The sequence below is a fragment of the Oncorhynchus mykiss genome, chromosome 25, assembly GCF_013265735.2.
Source record: "Oncorhynchus mykiss isolate Arlee chromosome 25, USDA_OmykA_1.1, whole genome shotgun sequence".
In the NCBI taxonomy this organism is placed as follows: domain Eukaryota; kingdom Metazoa; phylum Chordata; class Actinopteri; order Salmoniformes; family Salmonidae; genus Oncorhynchus; species Oncorhynchus mykiss.
Genome location: NC_048589.1, coordinates 42,447,090 through 42,468,595, shown reverse-complemented (window position 1 = coordinate 42,468,595; position 21,506 = coordinate 42,447,090). Strand labels below are relative to the sequence as shown.

The window sequence follows — 21,506 nt, the reverse complement described above, 5'->3', positions numbered from 1 at the left end:
CAGGACTACCATATAGAGACCTACAGCAGTCAGACAGGACTACCGTATAGAGACCTGCAGCAGTCAGACAGGACTACCGTATAGAGACCTACAGTAGTCAGCCAGGACTACCGTATAGAGACCTGCAGCAGTCAGACAGGACTACCATATAGAGACCTACAGCAGTCAGACAGTATTATGGTTTAGAGACCTGCAGCAGTCAGACAGGAATACGGTATAGAGACCTGCAGCAGTCAGCCAGGACTACCGTATAGAGACCTACAGCAGTCAGACAGTATTATGGTTTAGAGACCTGCAACAGTCAGAAAGGACTACGGTATAGAAACCAGCAGCAGTCAGACAGTATTATGGTATAGAGACCTGCAGCAGTCAGACAGTATTATGGTTTAAACCTCTGCAGCAGTCAGACAGTATTATGGTTTAGAGACCTACAGCAGTCAGACAGTATTATGGTATAGAGACCTACAGCAGTCAGCCAGGACCAGGACTACGGTATAGAGATCTGTAGCAGTCAGACAGGACTACGGTATAGAGACCTGCAGCAGTCAGACAGGACTATGGTATAGAGACCTACAGCAGTCAGACAGGACTACGGTATAGAGACCTGCAGCAGTCAGACAGGACTACGGTATAGAGACCTACAGCAGTCAGACAGGACTACAGTATAGAGACCTACAGCAGTCAGACAGGACTACGGTATAGAGACCTGCAACAGTTGAAGGTGCAGTCGGGGGATCTGGAAAATCAGGATACCCGGTCATCACTTCATTTCTTGATTCTTCCCATTGATTCTTATGGATTAACCTTGAGTTGTCTAGTTTGAGACAGACGACAGACCATTTCCTCATCCAATCCATGGCTGTGTAGCAAAACAAATGTTTTGAGCCGGAGCTGCCATTATGCTGATCCCAGACTGTAGCTTTAAAATGTAGAGAGCCAGCTTGGCTCGCTCTCTCCTCTTGAGGAGTTAATTAGTTATCCTATCCCTGTGTAGCAGTGTCTAGATGTGGTAAATATTGAATTTGATTTCTTCTTTTCTTAGCCTCGTCATGAATATTTGATCACTTTTTTTCGTGCATTTTCACAATAAAAAATGTAAGAGCACGTGACTGGGGGGGGGGGGGGGGGGGGGAATAACGAACTTCTCAAATCGGATCGGTTTCAGGAACGACTGGGGGTCCCTGCCAACCCATGCCATGCATCCTGACCACACGTTTATGTTAACGAACTAACCCGGACTAGGTTGACCCAGGTTATCTGGATCACTATGAGACCTGTTATAACCTGGTCCCAGATCTGTTTGTTCTTTCTTACAAATCAAATCAAATCAAATCAAATTTTATTTGTCACATACACATGGTTAGCAGATGTTAATGCGAGTGTAGTGAAATGCTTGTGCTTCTAGTTCCGACAATGCAGTAATAACAAGTAATCTAACTAACAATTCCAAAACTACTGTCTTGTACACAGTGTAAGGGGATAAAGAATATGTACATAAGGATATATGAATGAGTGATGGTACAGAGCAGCATAGGCAAGATACAGTAGATGGTATCGGGTACAGTACGTACAATGAGATGAGTATGTAAACAAAGTGGCATAGTATAGTATAAAGTGGCTAGTGATACATGTATTACATAAGGATACCGTCGATGATATAGAGTACAGTATATACGTATGCGTATGAGATGAATAATGTAGGGTAAGTAACATTTATATAAGGTAGCATTGTTTAAAGTGGCTAGTGATATATTTACATCATTTCCCATCAATTCCCATTATTAAAGTGGCTGGAGTTGAGTCAGTGTCAGTGTGTTGGCAGCAGCCACTCAGTGTTAGTGGTGGCTGTTTAACAGTCTGATGGCCTTGAGATAGAAGCTGTTTTTCAGTCTCTCGGTCCCAGCTTTGATGCACATGTACTGACCTCGCCTTCTGGATGATAGCGGGGTGAACAGGCAGTGGCTCGGGTGGTTGATGTCCTTGATGATCTTTATGGCCTTCCTGTGACATCGGGTGGTGTAGGTGTCCTGGAGGGCAGGTAGTTTGCCCCCGGTGATGCGTTGTGCAGACCTCACTACCCTCTGGAGAGCCTTACGGTTGAGGGCGGTGCAGTTGCCATACCAGGCGGTGATACAGCCCGCCAGGATGCTCTCGATTGTGCATCTGTAGAAGTTTGTGAGTGCTTTTGGTGACAAGCCGAATTTCTTCAGCCTCCTGAGGTTGAAGAGGCGCTGCTGCGCCTTCTTCACGATGCTGTCTGTGTGAGTGGACCAATTCAGTTTGTCTGTGATGTGTATGCCGAGGAACTTAAAACTTGCTACCCTCTCCACTACTGTTCCATCGATGTGGATAGGGGGGTGTTCCCTCTGCTGTTTCCTGAAGTCCACAATCATCTCCTTAGTTTTGTTGACGTTGAGTGTGAGGTTGTTTTCCTGACACCACACTCCGAGGGCCCTCACCTCCTCCCTGTAGGCCGTCTCATCGTTGTTGGTAATCAAGCCTACCACTGTTGTGTCGTCCGCAAACTTGATGATTGAGTTGGAGGCGTGCGTGGCCACGCAGTCGTGGGTGAACAGGGAGTACAGGAGAGGGCTCAGAACGCAACCTTGTGGGGCCCCAGTGTTGAGGATCAGCGGGGAGGAGATGTTGTTGCCTACCCTCACCACCTGGGGGCGGCCCGTCAGGAAGTCCAGTACCCAGTTGCACAGGGCGGGGTCGAGACCCAGGGTCTCGAGCTTGATGACGAGCTTGGAGGGTACTATGGTGTTGAATGCCGAGCTGTAGTCGATGAACAGCATTCTCACATAGGTATTCCTCTTGTCCAGATGGGTTAGGGCAGTGTGCAGTGTGGTTGAGATTGCATCGTCTGTGGACCTATTTGGGCGGTAAGCAAATTGGAGTGGGTCTAGGGTGTCAGGTAGGGTGGAGGTGATATGGTCCTTGACTAGTCTCTCAAAGCACTTCATGATGACGGATGTGAGTGCTACGGGGCGGTAGTCATTTAGCTCAGTTACCTTAGCTTTCTTGGGAACAGGAACAATGGTGGCCCTCTTGAAGCATGTGGGAACAGCAGACTGGTATAGGGATTGATTGAATATGTCCGTAAACACACCGGCCAGCTGGTCTGCGCATGCTCTGAGGGCGCGGCTGGGGATGCCATCTGGGCCTGCAGCCTTGCGAGGGTTAACACGTTTAAATGTCTTACTCACCTCGGCTGCAGTGAAGGAGAGACCGCATGTTTTCGTTGCAGGCCGTGTCAGTGGCACTGTATTGTCCTCAAAGCGGGCAAAAAAGTTATTTAGTCTGCCTGGGAGCAAGACATCCTGGTCCGTGACTGGGCTGGGTTTCTTCCTGTAGTCCGTGATTGACTGTAGACCCTGCCACATGCCTCTTGTGTCTGAGCCGTTGAATTGAGATTCTACTTTGTCTCTGTACTGGCGCTTAGCTTGTTTGATAGCCTTGCGGAGGGAATAGCTGCACTGTTTGTATTCGGTCATGTTACCAGACACCTTGCCCTGATTAAAAGCAGTGGTTCGCGCTTTCAGTTTCACACGAATGCTGCCATCAATCCACGGTTTCTGGTTAGGGAATGTTTTAATCGTTGCTATGGGAACGACATCTTCAACGCACGTTCTAATGAACTCGCACACCGAATCAGCGTATTCGTCAATGTTGTTATCTGACGCAATACGAAACATCTCCCAGTCCACGTGTTGGAAGCAGTCTTGGAGTGTGGAGTCAGCTTGGTCGGACCAGCGTTGGACAGACCTCAGCGTGGGAGCCTCTTGTTTTAGTTTCTGTCTGTAGGCAGGGATCAACAAAATGGAGTCGTGGTCAGCTTTTCCGAAAGGGGGGCGGGGCAGGGCCTTATATGCGTCGCGGAAGTTAGAGTAACAATGGTCCAAGGTCTTTCCTCCCCTGGTTGCGCAATCGATATGCTGATATTACCAACTCCTATGGTTGTTCACGACCAGGCTAATCGACCACAGAAGTTGTCAAGACAACACAAACAGATCTGGGACCAGCAGGCTTCTCCTGCTCTATTCAATGGGCATTATAATGTATGCGTGACTAAAAGGCTTTGGATAAAAGTGTCTGCTAAATGGCCCATATTATATTATTGTATTACATACTGCATATTAAGGGTTGTATCATTCTGACTACCAGTGTCAAGACCACTTAGAATACTGAAAGAACCATCTGTACCGAGGGATCACGGGGAGAATTATGTGAAATGTATTATTGTCTCAGACTGGCTGACAACATTAGGATAAGGAGAAGCGGGAGAGAGAGAGAGAGAGAGAGAGAGAGAGAGAGAGAAGAGGAGAAGAAAGAAAGAAAGAAAGAAATAAAAAGAGAAGGATAGCAAGAGAAAAGGATAGCAGAGGCAAAGAGACGGGGGAGAGATAAAGAGGGCTTGGGGACATCAGGGGAGGGACAGGGGATGGTCGACTAGCTCGGGAACTGGGCCATCCTGTCATGGTAGTAGTACTTGTACTCTGTTTTTACCAAAAGCTTTTAAAGTGGTGAATTTCTACATTCCCCTTTCCACAATGGCCAAAAGTCAATTATCTCAACAGCCAAACAGGATCAGTGCAAAGCTGGAAGCCAAAACTAGGTTTGGTTTTCGAGCCAAAAACTCTGAAACTCCCTCCCTGCAGGAGAAACAGAGATGACATCTGATCAGAGGAATCCTACACTAGGAGACAGGAAACCCAAACTACCCAGCTTTCAGAAAATATTCACACCCCTTGACTTCTTTCATATTGAAATCCAAATGGATTCAATGTATTTTTTTTTTCTTTCCATCGACACACAATACCCCATAATGAGAAAGTAGAAAAAAGTTATACTTTTGACTCATCTGTCCCATAGAACATTCTTCCAAGAGCCTTGATTATCATCCTTTTTGTTGTTGAGTCAACTTACTAGGTTTATTTCCTCGTTTTCTTCTTTCTTTTTTGGACGAGATGGTATAGATGGGTCCCATTATGTCAGGCGAAAACCAAACAGTGCATTCCACAGTAAGAACCTCGTACCAACGGTCCAGCGTGGTGGTGGTGGTAGTGTGATGGTTTTTGGGGATGCTTTGCTGCCTCAGGACCTGGACGACTTGCCTTAATGGAAGGAACCATACATTTAGCTCTGTGTCGGATCATTCTACAGGAGGAATGTCAGGCCATCCATCTGTGACCTGAAGCTGAAGCACAGCTGGGTCATGCAGCAAGACAATGATACTAGTCCACATGAAAATGGTTAAAAAAGCATCCATTTTTTGTTGTTGTTGTTGAATGGCCTAGTTAATAACCTCTTAGAGCTCTAGGGGCGCTATTTCATTTTTGGATAAAAAACGTTCCCGTTTTAAGCGCGATATTTTGTCACGAAAAGATGCTCAACTAAGCATATTCTTGACAGTTTTGGAAAGAAAACACTCTGAAGTTTCAGAATCTGCAAAGATTTTGTCTGTAAGTGCCCCAGAACTCATTCTACAGGCGAAACCAAGATGATGCATCACCCAGGAATTAGCAGAATTTCTGAAGCTCTGTTTTCCATTCTCTCCTTATATGGCTGTGATTGCGCAAGGAATGAGCCTACACTTTCTGTCGTTCGCCCAAGGTCTTAGCAGCATTGTGACGTATTTGTAGGCATATCATTGGAAGATTGGCCATAAGAGACTACATTTTCCAGAGGTCCGCCCGGTGTCCTTTGTCTAAATTTGTGCTTAATCTTCAGGTGCAGGCATTTTCTCCTGGGATTCAGGAGAGAAAGCATGTTTCCAAGAACGATGTATCAATGAAGAGATATGTGAAAAACACCTTGAGGATTGATTCTAAACAACGTTTGCCATGTTTTCAGTTGATATTATGGAGTTCATTTGGAAAAAAGTTTGCGTTTTGAGGACTGAATTTATGGATTTTTTTTGGTAGCCAAATGTGATGTATAAAACGGAGCTATTTCTAATACACAAGAAATCTTTTTGGAAAAACTGAGCATCTGCTATCTAACTGAGAGTATCCTCATTGAAAACATCAGAAGTTCTTCAAAGGTAAATGATTTTATTTGAAGGCTTTTATGTTTTTGTTAATGTTGCGTGCTGGATGCTAACGCTAATGCTAACGCTAAATGCTAACGCGAAATGCTAACTCTAGCTAGCTACTTTTACACAAATGATTGTTTTCCTATGGTTGAGAAGCATATTTTGAAAATCTGAGATGACAGTGTTGTTTACAAAAGGCTAAGCTTGAGAGATGGCATATTTATTTCATTTCATTTGCGATTTTCATAAATAGTTAACGTTGTGTTATGCTAATGAGCTTGCTGATAGATTTACACAATCCTGGATACAGGGGTTTTTTCATAGCTAAACGTGACGCAGAAAACGGAGCGATTTGTCCTAAACAAATAATCTTTCAGGAAAAACTGAACATTTGCTATCTGAGAGTCTCCTCATTGAAAACATCTGAAGTTCTTCAAAGGTAAATGATTTTTTTGAATGCTTTTCTGTTTTTTTGTGTAAATGTTGCCAGCTGAATGCTAATGCTAAATGCTACGTTAGCCATCAATACTGTTACACAAATGCTTGTTTTGCAATGGTTGAGAAGCATATTTTGAAAATCTGAGATGACAGTGTTGTTAACAAAAGGCTAAGCTTGAGAGCTAGCATATTTATTTCATTTCATTTGCGATTTTCATGAATAGTTAACGTTGCGTTATGGTAATGAGCTTGAGTCTGTATTCACGAACCCGGATCCGGGATGGGGAGATCAGAAAGGTTAAAGTCCAGACCTAATCCCAATTAAGATGTTTGTGACAAGACTTGAAACAAACAGATCACGCTTGAAAAAAAACACAAATGTAGCTCAATTTAAAAGCAGCTCTGTATGTAAGAGTGGGGCAAAATTCCTCCACAGCGAGAGAGTGTCACGGCCGTCAAAAGAAGGAGACCAAGTTGCAGCGTGGTGGGCGTGCATTTTCCTTTTATTCAAAATGTCGCCAACAAAACAGATAAACAACCGTGACGCTTACGAGGACTAAGTGCCACTAACACAAGTCAACGACCCACACTGAAAGGAGAGGAAAAAAAGGGCTACCTAAGTATGATTCCCAATCAGAGACAACGATAGACAGCTGTCCCTGATTGAGAACCATACCCGGCCAAAACATAGAAATCAAGAAACATAGAAAAGAAAAAACATAGAATGCCCACCCCACATCACACCCTGACCTAACCAAATAGAGAAATAAAACATCTCTCTGAGGTCAGGGCGTGACAGAGAGACTGATCAACAACTACAGGAAGTGTTTGGTTGGTGTCATTGCAGCTAAAGGTGGCACAACCAGTTATTGAGTATAACACGGTAATTACTTTTTCCCCTTTTTCTCCCAAATTTTTTGATCTTGTCTCATCGCTGCAACTCCCCAATGGGCTCGGGAGAGGCGAAGGTCGAGTCATACGTCCTCCGAAACATGACCCGCCAAACCGCGCTCCTTAACACTCGCCAGTTTAACCCAGAAGCCAGCCGCACCAATGTGTCAGAGGAAACACCGTTCAACTGGCACCCGGGGTCAGCCCGCAGGCACCCGGCCCGCCACAAGGAGTCGCTAGAGCGCGATGAGTAAAGCCCCACCGGCCAGACCCTCCCTTAGCCCGGACGACGCTGGGCCAATTGTGTGCCGTCCTGTGGGACTCCCGACCACGGCCGGTTGTGCGGGGCCGTAGTAACGCCTCTAGCATGCAATGCAGTGCCTTAGACCGCTGCACCACTCTGGAGCCCCTTCGCATCTTTTTTTATCCTGAAAAACTCCCCAGTCCTTAACGATTGCAAGCATATCCATAACATGATGCAGCCACCACTATGCTTGAAATTATGGAGAGTGGTACTCAGTAATGTGTTGTATTGGATTTGCCCCAAACATAACACTTTATATTCAGGAGAGAAAAAAAAGGATTGCTTGCCAATATTTTTTGCAGTATTACTTTAGTGCCTTGTTGCAAACAGGATGCATGTTTTGGAATATTTTTAATCTGTACTGGCTTCCCTCTTTTCACTCTGTCCTTTAGGTTAGTATTGTGGAGTAACTATAATGTTGTTGATCCATCCTCAGTTCTCTCCTATAACAGCCATTAAACTCTGTAACTGTTTTAAAGTCACCATTGACCTCCATGATGAAATCCCTGAGCAGTTTCCTTCCTCTCTGGCAACTGAGTTAGGACAGACACCTGTATCTTTGTTGTGACTGGGTGCATTGATGCACCATCCAAAGTGTAATTAATAACTTCACAGTGAAAAAGGGATATTCAATGTCCGCTTTTAAATGTTTTACTCATCTACCGATAGGTGCCCATCTTTGCAAGGCATTGGAAAACCTCCCTGGTCTTTCAAATCGAATCAAATCATTGGTCACATACACATGGTTAGCAGATGTTAATGCGAGTGTAGCGAAATGCTTGTGCTTCTAGTTCCGACAGTGCAGTAATATCTAACAAGTAATCTAACAAGTAATCTAACAAATTCACAAAGACTACCTAATACACACAATTGTAAAGGGATGAATAGAATATGTACATATAAATATATAAATGAGCGATGGCCGTGCGGCATAGATGCAGTAGATGGTATAGAATACAGTATATACATATGTGAGTAATGTAGGATATGTAAATATTATTAAAGTGCCGTTATTTAAAGTGACTAGTGATTAAATTATTATTAAATCCATTTATTACATCTATTCAAGTGGTAAGAGAGTTGAGTCAGTGTGTTGGCAGCAGCCTCTCTGTGTTAGTGACGGCTGTTTAACAGTCTGATAGCCTTGAGATAGAAGCTATTTTTCAGTCTCTCGGTCTCAGCTTTGATGCACCTGTACTGACCTCGCCTTCTGGATGATAGCGGGGTGAACAGGCAGTGGCTCGGGTGGTTGTTGTCCTTGATTATCTTTTTGTCCTTCCTGTGGCATCGGGTGCTGTAGGTGTCCTGGAGGGCATGTAGTTTGCCCCCGGTGATGCGTTGTGCAGACCGCACCACCCTCTGGAGAGCCCTGTGATTGTGGGCGGTGCAGTTGCCGTACATGGTTGTGATACAGCCCGACAGGATGCTCTCGATTGTGCATCTGTACAAGTTTGTGAGTGTTTTGGGTGACAAGCCAAATTTCTTCAGCCTCCTGAGGTTGAAGAGGCGCTGTTGCACCTTCTTCACCACGCTGTCTGCGTGGGTGGACCATTTCAGTTTGTCTGTGATGTGTCTACGCCGAGAAACTTTCCACCTTCTCCACTACTGTCCTGTCGATGTGAGGGCCCTAACCTCCTCCCTGTAGGCCGTCTTGTCGTTGTTGGTAATCAAACCTACCACCGCAGTGTCGTCTGAAAACTTGATGATTGAGTTAGAGGCGTGCATGGCCACGCAGTCATGGAAGTACAGGAAAGGGCTGAGAACGCACCCTTGTGGGGCCCCAGTGTTGAGGATCAGCGGGGTGGAGATGTTGTTTCCTACCCTCACCACCTGGGGGCGGCCCATCAGAAAGTCCAGGACCCAGTTGCACAGGGCAGGGTCGAGACCCATGGTCTCGAGCTCAATGACGAGTTTGGAGGGTACTATGGTGTTAAATGCTAAGCTGTAGTCAATGAACAGCATTCTTACATAGGTATTCCTCTGGTCCAGATGGAATAGGGCAGTGTGAGGGCGATTGCATCGTCTGTGGACCAATTGGTGCAGGAAAGCAAACTGAAGTGGGTCTAAGGTGTCAGGTAGGGTGGAGGTGACATGATCCTTAAATAGTCTTTCAAAGCACTTCAGGGGCGATAGTCATTTAGCTCAGTTACCTTCACTTTCTTGGGAACAGGGACAATGGTGGCCCTCTTGAAGCATGTGGGAACAGCAGACTGGGTTAAGGATTGATTGAACATGTCCGTAAACACACAAGCCAGCTTGGTCTGTGTATGCTCTGAGGGCGCAGCTGGGGATGCCGTCTGGGTCGGCAGCCTTGCGAGGGTTAACACGTTTAAATGTTTAACTCACGTTGGCCACGGTGAAGGAGAGCCCACAGGCTTTGGTAGCGGGCCGTGTCAGTGGCACAGTATTGTTCTCAAAGCGAGCAAAGAAGTTGTTTAATTTGTCTGGGAGCAAGGCGGCGATGTCCGCGACGGGGCTGTTTTTTTTGTTGTAATCCGTGATTGTCTGTAGATCCTGCCACATACATCTCATGTTTGAGCCGTTGAATTGTGACTTATTTTGTCTACTGACGCTTTGCCTGTTTGATTGCCTTGCGGAGGGAATAGCTGCACTGTTTGTATTGTCATGTTTCCAGTCGCCTTGCCCTGATTAAAAGCAGTGGTTCGCGCTTTCAGTTTTGTGCGAATGCTGCCATAAATCCACGGCTTGGTTAGAGAAGGTTTGGTTAGAGAAGGTTTTAATAGTCACAGTGGGTACAACATCTCCGATCCACTTGCTAATAAACTCGCTCACCGAGTCAGCGTATACATCAATGTTATTGTCTGAGGCTACCCGGAACATATCCCAGTCCCACGTGATCAAAGCAATCTTGAAGCGTGGAATCTGAATGGTCAGACTAGTGTTGGATAGACCTGAGCACGGGCGTTTCCTGTGTAAGTTTCTGGCTGGGAGCTACAAAATGGAGTCATGGTCAGATTTGCCAAAGGGAGGGTGGGGGAGGGCTTTGTATACATCGTGGAAGTTAGAGTTGCAATGATCCAGAATGCTACCAGCACATGCAGCACATTCGATATGCTGATAGAATTTAGGAAGCCTTGTGGTTGAATCTGTGTTTGAAATTCACTCCTCGAATGAGGGACCTTACAGATGTGTGGGGTACAGAGATGAGGTAGTCATTCAAAAATCATGGTAAACACTATTATTGCTCACAGAGTGAGTCCATGCAACTTATTATGTGACTTGTTAAGTATTTCATTTTCATTTTTTAATACTGATTGACTCAAGACATTTCAGCTTTTAATTTTTTATTAATCTGTAAACATTTCTAAAAAACATTATTCCACCTTGACGTTATGGGGTATTGTGATGTCATTATGGGGTATTGTGATGTCATTATGGGGTATTGTGATGTCATTATGGGGTATTGTGATGTCATTATGGGGTATTGTGATGTCATTATGGGGTATTGTGATGTCATTATGGGGTATTGTGTGTAGGCCTGTGACAAGAAAAATAATCAACATTTAATCAATTTTAAATCAACAAAATGTGGAAAAAGACAAGGGGTGTGAATACTTTCTGGGGGCACTGTAAATGACAGACAGAAACATACAGTTTAGGGTTGTCAAATTCCAGTAGTCTTCCCCCAAAATCCTGGAATCAGGAAGGAAGAAACAGGAAATCCAGAATCCTCCAAAACCAGGATATCTGGAAAGAAATAGGATGGCAAGTAACCAGACGTTTTACACCCCCTAGTACAGTAACGTATAATATGTTATGTTACTCTGTCAACTGGCTCACAGGGCATTGCCATTGGGTGGTAGGGTAGGGGCCCCAATACGGGGACCAATGACAACACAGTGGGTCAGATCCAGATTTGTAGAACTATAATCCTCTCATGTAAAGCTGCTAGTTGCTGTGACACTGTTGTCATCCTCTGAGCTAAAACAATAATAAAAAAAAAAGCTCTTGGTAAACAGTTATTAGGGTTGCTTTGTTTATGTGCTTTGTGTGCTTTGTGTGCTTTGTGTGTGTGTGTGTGTATGTGTGCGTGCGTGCGTGTGTGTGTGTGTGTGTGTGTGTGTGTGTGTGTGCGCGCAGCATTAGCAGTCACTCAACGTTATCTACTTGATGTAAATAAAACCCCAATTATAATTTTAAGAACAATTGTTATATTTGCATAATATCACTGTAATAAAATCAGATGAAATGTCTGCCATTTTAAAGCACCAACACAACAGCCAGCCAGTCAGACAGGGACATAGAGGGAAGGGGGAGGTAGGCCTTTTACGACACCTTAGGAAAACATGAAAGGAGGATGTGATGTTTTCTAATATCTATAAATTACCCTGTATGAGCGAGAGAGGAGAAAGAGGGGGAGAGGGAGAAACAGAGACAGAAGAGAGAGAGAGAGAGAGAGAGAGAGAGAGAGAGAGAGAGAGACAAACAGAGACAGAAGAGAGAGAAAGAGAGAGAGAGATAGGGACAGAGAGAGAGAGGGACAGAGAGAGAGAGAAACAGAGACAGAAGAGAGAGAGAGAGAGAGAGAGAGAGAGAGAGAGAGAGAGAGAGAGAGAAACAGAGACAGAAGAGAGAGAGACAGAGAGAGAGAAACAGAAAGAGGGGGAGAGGTAGAAACAGAGAAAGAGGAGAGAGAGAGCGAGAGAGAGAGCGAAAACGAGTGAGTTACAGGAGTGAGTGTGTCTTTGTGAATGTGTTTTTAAGAGTGTGTGCTGAGCACCACTACAAAGCCGGTCGTGTTGCAGCAGGTAGGTATATCATCCCCTTTATTGTCTCTCCATTAACACTCTGAGTCATCAGAGACCCTGGCTACGTCTCAAATGGTAACCAATTTCCAATGTAGTGCACTACTTTTGACCAGATGGCACCCTATTCCCTAGATAGTGCACTACTTTTGACCAGCAATGCATCTTCTCTTTTCTCTCTGAACAGCTCTAAAAGTGTCATGTACTTTTTCCAACAGCCTAGAACTGAGGGAAGAGTCCTACCAACAGCCTAGTGCTGGGTGAAGAGTCCTACCAACAGCCTAGTTCTGGGTGAAGAGTCCTACCAACAGCCTAGGACTGGGTGAAGAGTCCTACCAACAGCCTAGGACTGGGTGAAGAGTCCTACCAACAGCCTAGGACTGGGTGAAGGGTCCTACCAACAGCCTAGTTCTGGGTGAAGAGTCCTACCAACAGCCTAGGACTGGGTGAAGAGTCCTACCAACAGCCTAGTGCTGGGTGAAGAGTCCTACCAACAGCCTAGGACTGGGTGAAGAGTCCTACCAACAGCCTAGGACTGGGTGAAGGGTCCTACCAACAGCCTAGTGCTGGGTGAAGGGTCCTACCAACAGCCTAGTGCTGGGTGAAGAGTCCTACCAACAGCCTAGGACTGGGTGAAGGGTCCTACCAACAGCCTAGTGCTGGGTGAAGAGTCCTACCAACAGCCTAGTGCTGGGTGAAGAGTCCACTAGGTGAAGAGTCCACTAGGCGAAGAGTCCAGCAGGTGAAGAGTCCACAAGGTGAAGAGTCCACTAGGTGAAGAGTCCAGCAGGTGAAGAGTCCACAAGGTGAAGAGACCTAGTGAGACCACACAGACCTAGTGGTTCATATCCTAACCTCTCCACACAGGTCTAGTGGTTCATATCCTAACCTCTCCACACAGGCCTAGTGGTTCATATCCTAACCTCTCCACACAGGTCTAGTGGTTCATATCCTAACCTCTCCACACAGGCCTAGTGGTTCATATCCTAACCTCTCCACACAGGCCTAGTGGTTCATATCCTAACCTCTCCACACAGGCCTAGTGGTTCATATCCTAACCTCTCCACACAGGCCTAGTGGTTCATATTCTAACCTCTCCACACAGGCCTAGTGGTTCATATCCTAACCTCTCCACACAGGCCTAGTGGTTCATATCCTTACCTCTCCACACAGGCTTAGTGGTTCATATCCTAACCTCTCCACACAGGCCTAGTGGTTCATATCATAACCTCTCCACACAGGCCTAGTGGTTCATATTCTAACCACTCCACACAGACCTAGTGGTTCATATCATAACCACACAGGCCTAGTGGTTCATATCCTAACCTCTCCACACAGGCCTAGTGGTTCATATCCTAACCTCTCCACACAGGCCTAGTGGTTCATATCATAACCACACAGGCCTAGTGGTTCATATCCTAACCTCTCCACACAGGCCTAGTGGTTCATATCATAACTACACAGGCCTAGTGGTTCATATCCTAACCACACAGGCCTAGTGGTTCATATCCTAACCACACAGACCTAGTGGTTCATATCCTAACCTCTCCACACAGGCCTAGTGGTTCATATCATAACCACACAGGCCTAGTGGTTCATATCATAACCTCTCCACACAGGCCTAGTGGTTCATATCCTAACCTCTCCACACAGGCCTAGTGGTTCATATCATAACCACACAGGCCTAGTGGTTCATATCATAACCTCTCCACACAGGCCTAGTGGTTCATATTCTAACCTCTCCACACAGGCCTAGTGGTTCATATCATAACCACACAGGCCCAGCGGTTCATATCCTAATCTCTCCACACAGGCCTAGTGGTTCATATTCTAACCTCTCCACACAGGCCTAGTGGTTCATATCCTAACCACACAGGCCTAGTGGTTCATATCCTAACCACACAGGCCTAGTGGTTCATATTCTAACCACACAGGCCTAGTGGTTCATATCCTAACCACACAGGCCTAGTGGTTCATTTTCTAACCACACAGGCCTAGTGGTTCATATTCTAAACACTCCACACAGGCCGAGTGGTTCATTTTCTCATCATGACAATTGCCGAGGCATGTACCAGGTATGTGTACCAATGCACATGCCACCTAGTGGCAAGCCACTATGCCACCTAGTGGCCATATTGGACACAGACTCGTATTTCAAAACATGACATTTTTTTATATAACATATAAGACATGCACATTTGTTGTTTACATACAATTGGATCACAGATTCAACTGTCCATTTCCAAAACTCTCATTGACTCAAAGGTTTCGTTACTTTGAGTTACGACGATAAATACATATTACATTCCTCAAGCCATTGGCCTTGGTGATAACTTGGCCCTGTGTCTTCCCATCTCACTCAGTATATCCTGTTGCAAACCGTACGGGCCTCTGGTCAGCGGTATTCCGAGGCATATCTCCATCACGCTGCCTTGCCCTGTCTGGAGCGCTGCTGCTCTTGGTATTCCTTGGAGTCTTCCCAGGGACGAGGACCTCTGATGTTCCTCCACTCCTCCAGGTTTATATCCTTCATCTTCTGTTGTTGGGACAGAGAGACAACAGGACAGGGTTAGGGGCTTTACTCTACACGTCAGGGATAGGATCAGGTCAACACTGAACACCAGGAGGAGGTTTTACGAAAACCTCCACAGCACACCAGGAGGAGGTTTTAGTAGATAACAGAACACCAGGGAGGAGAAGGTTTTAGTAGATAACAGAACACCAGGAGGAGGTTTTAGTAGATAACAGAACACCGGGAGGTTTTAGTAGATAACAGAACACCAGGAGGTTTTAGTAGATAACAGAACACCAGGGAGGAGGTTTTAGTAGATAACAGAACACCAGGGAGGAGGTTTTAGTAGATAACAGAACACCAGGGAGGAGGTTTTAGTAGATAACAGAACACCAGGAGGTGGTTTCAGTAGATAACAGAACACCGGGAGGTTTTAGTAGATAACAGAACACCGGGAGGTTTTAGTAGATAACAGAACACCGGGAGGTTTTAGTAGATAACAGAACACCGGGAGGAGGTTTTAGTAGATAACAGAACACCAGGGGGGGGGGGTGTAGTAGATAACAGAACACCGGGAGGAGGTTTTAGTAGATAACAGAACACCAGGAGGTTTTAGTAGATAACAGAACACCAGGGGGCAGGAGGTTTTTAGTAGATAACAGAACACCAGGAGGAGGTTTTAGTAGATAACAGAACACCGGGAGGAGGTTTTAGTAGATAACAGAACACCGGGAGGTTTTTAGTAGATAACAGAACACCAGGGAGGGAGGATGTTTTAGTAGATAACAGAACACCGGGAGGAGGTTTTAGTAGATAACAGAACACCGGGAGGTTTTAGTAGATAACAGAACACCGGGAGGAGGTTTTAGTAGATAACAGAACACCGGGAGGTGGTTTTAGTAGATAACAGAACACCGGGAGGTTTTAGTAGATAACAGAACACCGGGAGGTTTTAGTAGATAACAGAACACCGGGAGGTTTTAGTAGATAACAGAACACCAGGGAGGAGGAGGTTTTAGTAGATAACAGAACACCGGGAGGAGGTTTTAGTAGATAACAGAACACCAGGGGGCAGGAGGTTTTAGTAGATAACAGAACACCGGGAGGTTTTAGTAGATAACAGAACACCAGGGAGGAGGAGGTTTTAGTAGATAACAGAACACCGGGAGGAGGTTTTAGTAGATAACAGAACACCAGGGGGCAGGAGGTTTTAGTAGATAACAGAACACCGGGAGGTTTTAGTAGATAACAGAACACCAGGAGGAGGAGGTTTTAGTAGATAACAGAACACCGGGAGGAGGTTTTAGTAGATAACAGAACACCGGGAGGTTTTAGTAGATAACAGAACACCAGGAGGAGGTGGTTTTAGTAGATAACAGAACACCGGGAGGAGGTTTTAGTAGATAACAGAACACCAGGAGGTTTTAGTAGATAACAGAACACCAGGAGGTTTTAGTAGATAACAGAACACCAGGAGGTTTTAGTAGATAACAGAACACCAGGGAGGAGGAGGTTTTAGTAGATAACAGAACACCGGGAGGAGGTTTTAGTAGATAACAGAACACCAGGGGGCAGGAGGTTTTAGTAGATAACAGAACACCGGGAGGTTTTAGTAGATAACAGAACACCAGGAGGAGGAGGTTTTAGTAGATAACAGAACACCGGGAGGAGGTTTTAGTAGATAACAGAACACCGGGAGGTTTTAGTAGATAACAGAACACCGGGAGGTTTTAGTAGATAACAGAACACCGGGAGGTTTTAGTAGATAACAGAACACCAGGAGGAGGAGGTTTTAGTAGATAACAGAACACCAGGGGGAGGAGGTTTTAGTAGATAACAGAACACCAGGGGGAGGAGGTTTTAGTAGATAACAGAACACCAGGGGGAGGAGGTTTTAGTAGATAACAGAACACCAGGGAGGAGGTTTTAGTAGATAACAGAACACCGGGGGGGGGGGGGGGGGGGTGTAGTAGATAACATATTTAATGATTAAAGATAAGGAAGAGTCATATCCTTGAGTCTTCCAGGATGGTATCAGAGAATACAGCATTACAGTACAAACACAGATCAACTCCCCTCGTCCATCAGACACCTACCTGGTACTCCTCCTCCAGGATAACAGACTGTTTCTGGGGGTTCACCTTGGCCTCTAGGGTGGGATCCAGCTGGAGGAGAGAGAAGAAGAGAGGAATGGTTTGTGCCACACACACACACAAGGCAGCTCCTTATTCACACACACAGACCGACACACCGATCTGAACTGTGATCTGGTGAACAAACTGTATATTTGATCATGTACATTTTCTGAAACACACAGCTGGTCTAAATCACAGCTCTCAACTGAATGGGGGGGGGGGGGGGGCATGAGGGAGGAAGGGGGAGAGGAGGAGGGAGGGAGGAAGGGGAAGAGGAGGAGGAGGGAAGGGGGGGAGAAGAACTCTTGACAATCAAAATGAGACAGCCTCCTCCTCCCCCCACCTTCCCTTTCTCATGCCCTTCCCTCCTCCCCCTCCTCATTGCCCTTCCCTCACCCTCTTCCCTCCTCATGCCCTTCTCCACCCCCTCCTCCTACCTCCCCTTCCCTCCTCATGCCCTTCCCTCCTCCCACCCCCCCCCTCCACCCCTCCATGCCCTTCTCTCCATCTATTATTTCTGTAATGTATAAATGATGACAGAAGCCAGAGGTAGTCTAGTTTCTAGCTGGCAAGTCGGAGAGAAGAAAACTGGCAGCGTAGAAAAGATGAGCACTAAGCTGACTCATTCACAGCCAGAAGTTACACCCCTCTTCCCCTGTCTCTTCTCTACCCAGAGAGTTGGCACAATTACAAATGGCCCTGTTTCCCTGATCAATTATTCAGCTTAATTTGGAGAAATGTCACCAGGTTGAGTAAAACAGCCAGCTTACCAGCCAAGCCAGATGACTTGGGAGAGGTCGCTTTCTGTCTTTTCTTAGCTGTAGCGTATTACAATCATTTTGAAATAAAGCCAATAATTTAATTTGTGTACCTCTTTGACACTGAGCACTTAACGAAACATTACACTAAAACCCCCAAAAGGCTGAGCGTAGTGTAACAGACTGCGGTGGGAGGGGAGGAACCCTGAGAGGAGACCAACTCTAGATGGGAGGAACCCTGAGAGGAGACCAACTCTAGATGGGAGGGGAGGAACCCTGATGGGAGACCAACTCTAGATGGGAAGGGAGGAACCCTGATGGGAGACCAACTCTAGATGGGAAGAAACCTTGAGAGGAGACCAACTCTAGATGGGAAGGAACCCTGAGAGGAGACCAACTCTAGATGGGAAGGAACCCTGAGAGGAGACCAACTCTAGATGGGAGGGAAGGAACCCTGAGGGGAGACCAACTCTAGATGGGAGGGAAGGAACCCTGAGGGGAGACCAACTCTAGATGGGAGGGAACCCTGAGAGGAGACCAACTCTAGAGGTAGGGAACCCTGAGAGGAGACCAACTCTAGATGGGAAGAAACCCTGAGAGGAGACCAACTCTAGATGGGAAGAAACCCTGAGAGGAGACCAACTCTAGATGGGAAGGAACCCTGAGAGGAGACCAACTCTAGATGGGAAGGAACCCTGAGAGGAGACCAACTCTAGGTGGGAAGGAACCCTGAGAGGAGACCAACTCTAGGTGGGAAGAAACCCTGAGAGGAGACCAACTCTAGATGGGAAGAAACCCTGAGAGGAGACCAACTCTAGATGGGAGGAATCCTGAGAGGAGACCAACTCTAGATGGGAGGAATCCTGAGAGGAGACCAACTCTAAATGGGAGGAATCCTGAGAGGAGACCAACTCTAGATGGAAGGGGAGGATCCTTGATGGGAGACCAACTCTAGAGGGAGGGAAGGAACCCTGAGAGGAGACCAACTCTAGAGATAGGGAAGAAACCTTGAGAGGAGACCAACTCTAGAGGGAAGAAACTCTGAGAGGAGACCAACTCTAGATGGGAAGGAACCCTGATGGGAGACCAACTCTAGATGGGAAGGAACCCTGAGAGGAGACCAACTCTAGATGGGAAGGAACCCTGAGAGGAGACCAACTCTAGATGGGAAGGAACCCTGATGGGAGACCAACTCTAGAGGGGAGGGAAGGAACCCTGAGAGGAGACCAACTCTAGAGGGAGGGAAGGAACCCTGAGAGGAGACCAACTCTAGAGATAGGGAAGAAACCTTGAGAGGAGACCAACTCTAGATGGGAGGGGAGGAACCCTGATGGGAGACCAACTCTAGATGGGAAGGGAGGAACCCTGATGGGAGACCAACTCTAGATGGGAGGGAACCCTGAGAGGAGACCAACTCTAGATGGGAGGGAACCCTGAGAGGAGACCAACTCTAGAGGTAGTGAAGAAACCCTGAGAGGAGACCAACTCTAGAGGGAAGAAACCCTGAGAGGAGACCAACTCTAGATGGGAGGGAACCCTGAGAGGAGACCAACTCTAGAGGTAGGGAAGAAACCCTGAGAGGAGACCAACTCTAGAGGGAAGAAACCCTGAGAGGAGACCAACTCTAGATGGGAGGGAACCCTGAGAGGAGACCAACTCTAGAGGTAGGGAAGAAACCCTGAGAGGAGACCAACTCTAGAGGGAAGAAACCCTGAGAGGAGACCAACTCTAGATGGGAGGGAACCCTGAGAGGAGACCAACTCTAGAGGTAGGGAAGAAACCCTGAGAGGAGACCAACTCTAGATGGGAAGGAACCCTGAGAGGAGACCAACTCTAGATGGGAAGAAACCCTGAGAGGAGACCAACTCTAGATGGGAAGAAACCCTGAGAGGAGACCAACTCTAGATGGGAAGGAACCCTGAGAGGAGACCAACTCTAGATGGGAAGGAACCCTGAGAGGAGACCAACTCTAGATGGGAAGGAACCCTGAGAGGAGACCAACTCTAGATGGGAAGGAACCCTGAGAGGAGACCAACTCTAGATGGGAGGGAAGGAACCCTGAGAGGAGACCAACTCTAGATGGGAAGGAACCCTGATGGGAGACCAACACTAGATGGGAAGGAACCCTGATGGGAGACCAACTCTAGAGGGGAGGGAAGGAACCCTGAGAGGAGACCAACTCTAGAGGTAGGGAAGAAACCTTGAGAGGAGACCAACTCTAGGTGGGAAGGAACCCCGAGAGGAGACCAACTCTAGAGGTAGGGAAGAAACCTTGAGAGGAGACCAACTCTAGAGGGAAGGAACCCTGAGAGGAGACCAACTCTAGATGGGAAGGAACCCTGAGAGGAGACCAACTCTAGATGGGAAGGAACCCTGAGAGGAGACCAACTCTAGATGGGAAGGAACCCTGAGAGGAGACCAACTCTAGATGGGAGGAACCCTGAGAGGAGACCAACTCTAGATGGGAGGAACCCTGAGAGGAGACCAACTCTAGATGGGAGGAACCCTGAGAGGAGACCAACTCTAGATGGGAGGAACCCTGAGAGGAGACCAACTCTAGATGGGAGGAACCCTGAGAGGAGACCAACTCTAGATGGGAGGAACCCTGAGAGGAGACCAACTCTAGATGGGAGGGGAGGAACCCTGATGGGAGACCAACTCTAGATGGGAAGGGAGGAAACCCTGAGAGGAGACCAACTCTAGATGGGAGGGAACCCTGAGAGGAGACCAACTCTAGATGGGAGGGAACCCTGAGAGGAGACCAACTCTAGAGGTAGGGAAGAAACCCTGAGAGGAGACCAACTCTAGATGGGAAGGAACCCTGAGAGGAGACCAACTCTAGATGGGAAGAAACCCTGAGAGGAGACCAACTCTAGATGGGAAGAAACCCTGAGAGGAGACCAACTCTAGATGGGAAGGAACCCTGAGAGGAGACCAACTCTAGATGGGAAGGAACCCTGAGAGGAGACCAACTCTAGATGGGAGGGAAGGAACCCTGAGAGGAGACCAACTCTAGATGGGAGGGAAGGAACCCTGAGAGGAGACCAACTCTAGATGGGAGGGAAGGAACCCTGAGAGGAGACCAACTCTAGATGGGAGGGAAGGAACCCTGAGAGGAGACCAACTCTAGATGGGAGGAACCCTGAGAGGAGACCAACTCTAGAGGGAAGAAACCCTGAGAGGAGACCAACTCTAGATGGGAGGGGAGGAACCCTGATGGGAGACCAACTCTAGATGGGAGGGGAGGAACCCTGATGGGAGACCAACTCTAGATGGGAAGGGAGGAACCCTGATGGGAGACCAACTCTAGATGGGAGGGAACCCTGAGAGGAGACCAACTCTAGATGGGAGGGAACCCTGAGAGGAGACCAACTCTAGAGGTAGGGAAGAAACCCTGAGAGGAGACCAACTCTAGATGGGAAGGAACCCTGATGGGAGACCAACACTAGATGGGAAGGAACCCTGATGGGAGACCAACTCTAGAGGGGAGGGAAGGAACCCTGAGAGGAGACCAACTCTAGGTGGGGAGGAACCCTGAGAGGAGACCAACTCTAGATGGGAAGGAACCCTGAGAGGAGACCAACTCTAGAGGTAGGGAAGAAACCTTGAGAGGAGACCAACTCTAGAGGGAAGGAACCCTGAGAGGAGACCAACTCTAGATGGGA

General features: G+C 47.0%; 1 protein-coding gene across 2 annotated transcripts in view; it reads right to left on the bottom strand.

The window, feature by feature from the left end:
- Window positions 1-14,588: 14,588 nt before the first annotated feature.
- The window catches only part of cn112 (CN112 protein), a 34,901-nt gene continuing 27,983 nt past the window's right edge, over window positions 14,589-21,506 (bottom strand). The window contains exons 3-4 of one of the 2 annotated variants that reach the window (XM_036962210.1): window positions 17,045-17,113; window positions 14,589-14,972 (exon numbers count right to left, since the gene is read on the bottom strand). In XM_036962210.1, the coding sequence (XP_036818105.1) occupies window positions 14,859-14,972; window positions 17,045-17,113 (183 nt within the window). In that variant the 3' untranslated portion in view covers window positions 14,589-14,858. 2 annotated transcript variants of the gene reach the window in all.